The 1,449-nt window shown below is 51.8% G+C and overlaps 1 protein-coding gene across 2 annotated transcripts in view; it reads left to right on the top strand.

Moving 5' to 3' along the window:
* The first annotated feature begins 19 nt into the window (after positions 1 to 19).
* Positions 20 to 1,449, top strand: part of LOC123103773 (uncharacterized) — a 14,991-nt gene continuing 13,561 nt past the window's right edge. The window contains exon 1 of one of the 2 annotated variants that reach the window (XM_044525456.1): positions 20 to 637. In XM_044525456.1, the coding sequence (XP_044381391.1) occupies positions 531 to 637 (107 nt within the window). In that variant the 5' untranslated portion in view covers positions 20 to 530. The remainder of the gene's footprint in view (positions 638 to 1,449) is intronic. The other variant, XM_044525458.1, reaches the window with a different exon arrangement.

Here is a 1,449-nt window from a genome sequence, read left to right as displayed (position 1 = left end):
GCCCGCACGCCCGCCTCCGCGCCTCCCTCTCCGACCTCCTCGCCAGCCTCCCGGCCTCGCTCGCGCTCGTCGGCCCCGCGGCTGCGGCCGCCGCGGCCGCCGTCGTATCCTCCATCGCCTCCCCGTCCTCCTACCTCCGGAGCGGCCTCCCTCCCCCCAGCTCCCCCGATCACGAGTCCGACGACGCCGCCGCCGCCGGCGAGTGGATCCTCTTCACCAGCCCGACGCCCTTCAACCGCTGCGTGCTGCTGCGGTGCCCGTCCGTGTCCTTCGAGGACGGGGGCGTGCTGCTCGACGGCATCAACGAGCGCCTGCTCACCCAGGACCGCCACTACGTCAACCTCAGCCGGGGCAGCATCCCCGCCGCGCCCGCCGGGCAGGGCGCCGGCGAGGTGTCCTACCAGCGGCTCTGCATCCCCCTGGAGGACGGCGGGGTGATCGCGCTTGACTGGCCCGCTAATCTGGATCTGGACAAGGAGCATGGGCTCGATTCCACGGTGCTCCTCGTGCCCGGTACCCCCGAGGGCAGCATGGACAGGGGCATCGAGATGTTCGTGCTGGATGCGCTCAAGAATGGCTACTTCCCCATTGTCATGAACCCCAGAGGCTGCGGCGGATCACCGCTTACTACGCCAAGGTGAAGTTACTCACTATACCTCTTTCACAGTCTGCGATTCCGCACATTTAGCACGCATAGCATATCATTGTTGGAGTAAATTACTAGGCGTCAGAAGCAGTTCTCTATGCCCAATTTCCGGGCTATTATATCGCGGTGACAGAAACAGTGATTAAGAGTGAACTGTATGTATCTGGAAATTGCTATATTATTTGTTGCTTGGATCATATTTACAAACTTGAGTACTAAATTGACCAACATATATTCTAACAGGAAATAGCATATGCTTGCTGTCTGTACATAATTTTGAATTTTGGTACTCCCTTCTCCGAGACCCATAATATAAGATGTTACTACATCCAATATGTGAGTATATTGAATGATTGCTTACGGCTCTAGAAAACTTAAGTTTATGAGAGCCAAAACAGATCAGTAAGTGCAGCTTCAAAGCTGTAGGAAGTACTCCCTCCGTCCCATAATATAAGATGTTAATTACTACATCCAATATGTGAGTATATTGAATGTAATAAGATCTTATATTATGGGATGGAGGGAGTATTTTGTTATTGCAACGTGATATTGTCAAGTAAAGTTCAGCCAGTGTAGTGAAGCATAGTATTACTGTACTAGTTTCTTACCTGTTACTGCTGTTACTGTTATTTTATCGAGCCGTAAGCAATCATTTGTGATACTGAGAATTCTTGTAATCCGGAAACATCAGGGACCTCTAGTGATTGCTATGCCGTTGACTTAATTCACCCCTTCTATAGAGGAACATCATTGCAACACTGTACTCTGTTGATGGTTATACACAAGTTTTGATGCGTTGCAAT

The sequence above is a fragment of the Triticum aestivum genome, chromosome 5A, assembly GCF_018294505.1.
Source record: "Triticum aestivum cultivar Chinese Spring chromosome 5A, IWGSC CS RefSeq v2.1, whole genome shotgun sequence".
Taxonomy (NCBI): Eukaryota; Viridiplantae; Streptophyta; class Magnoliopsida; order Poales; family Poaceae; genus Triticum; species Triticum aestivum.
This window is presented reverse-complemented; position numbering and strand designations above follow the sequence as displayed.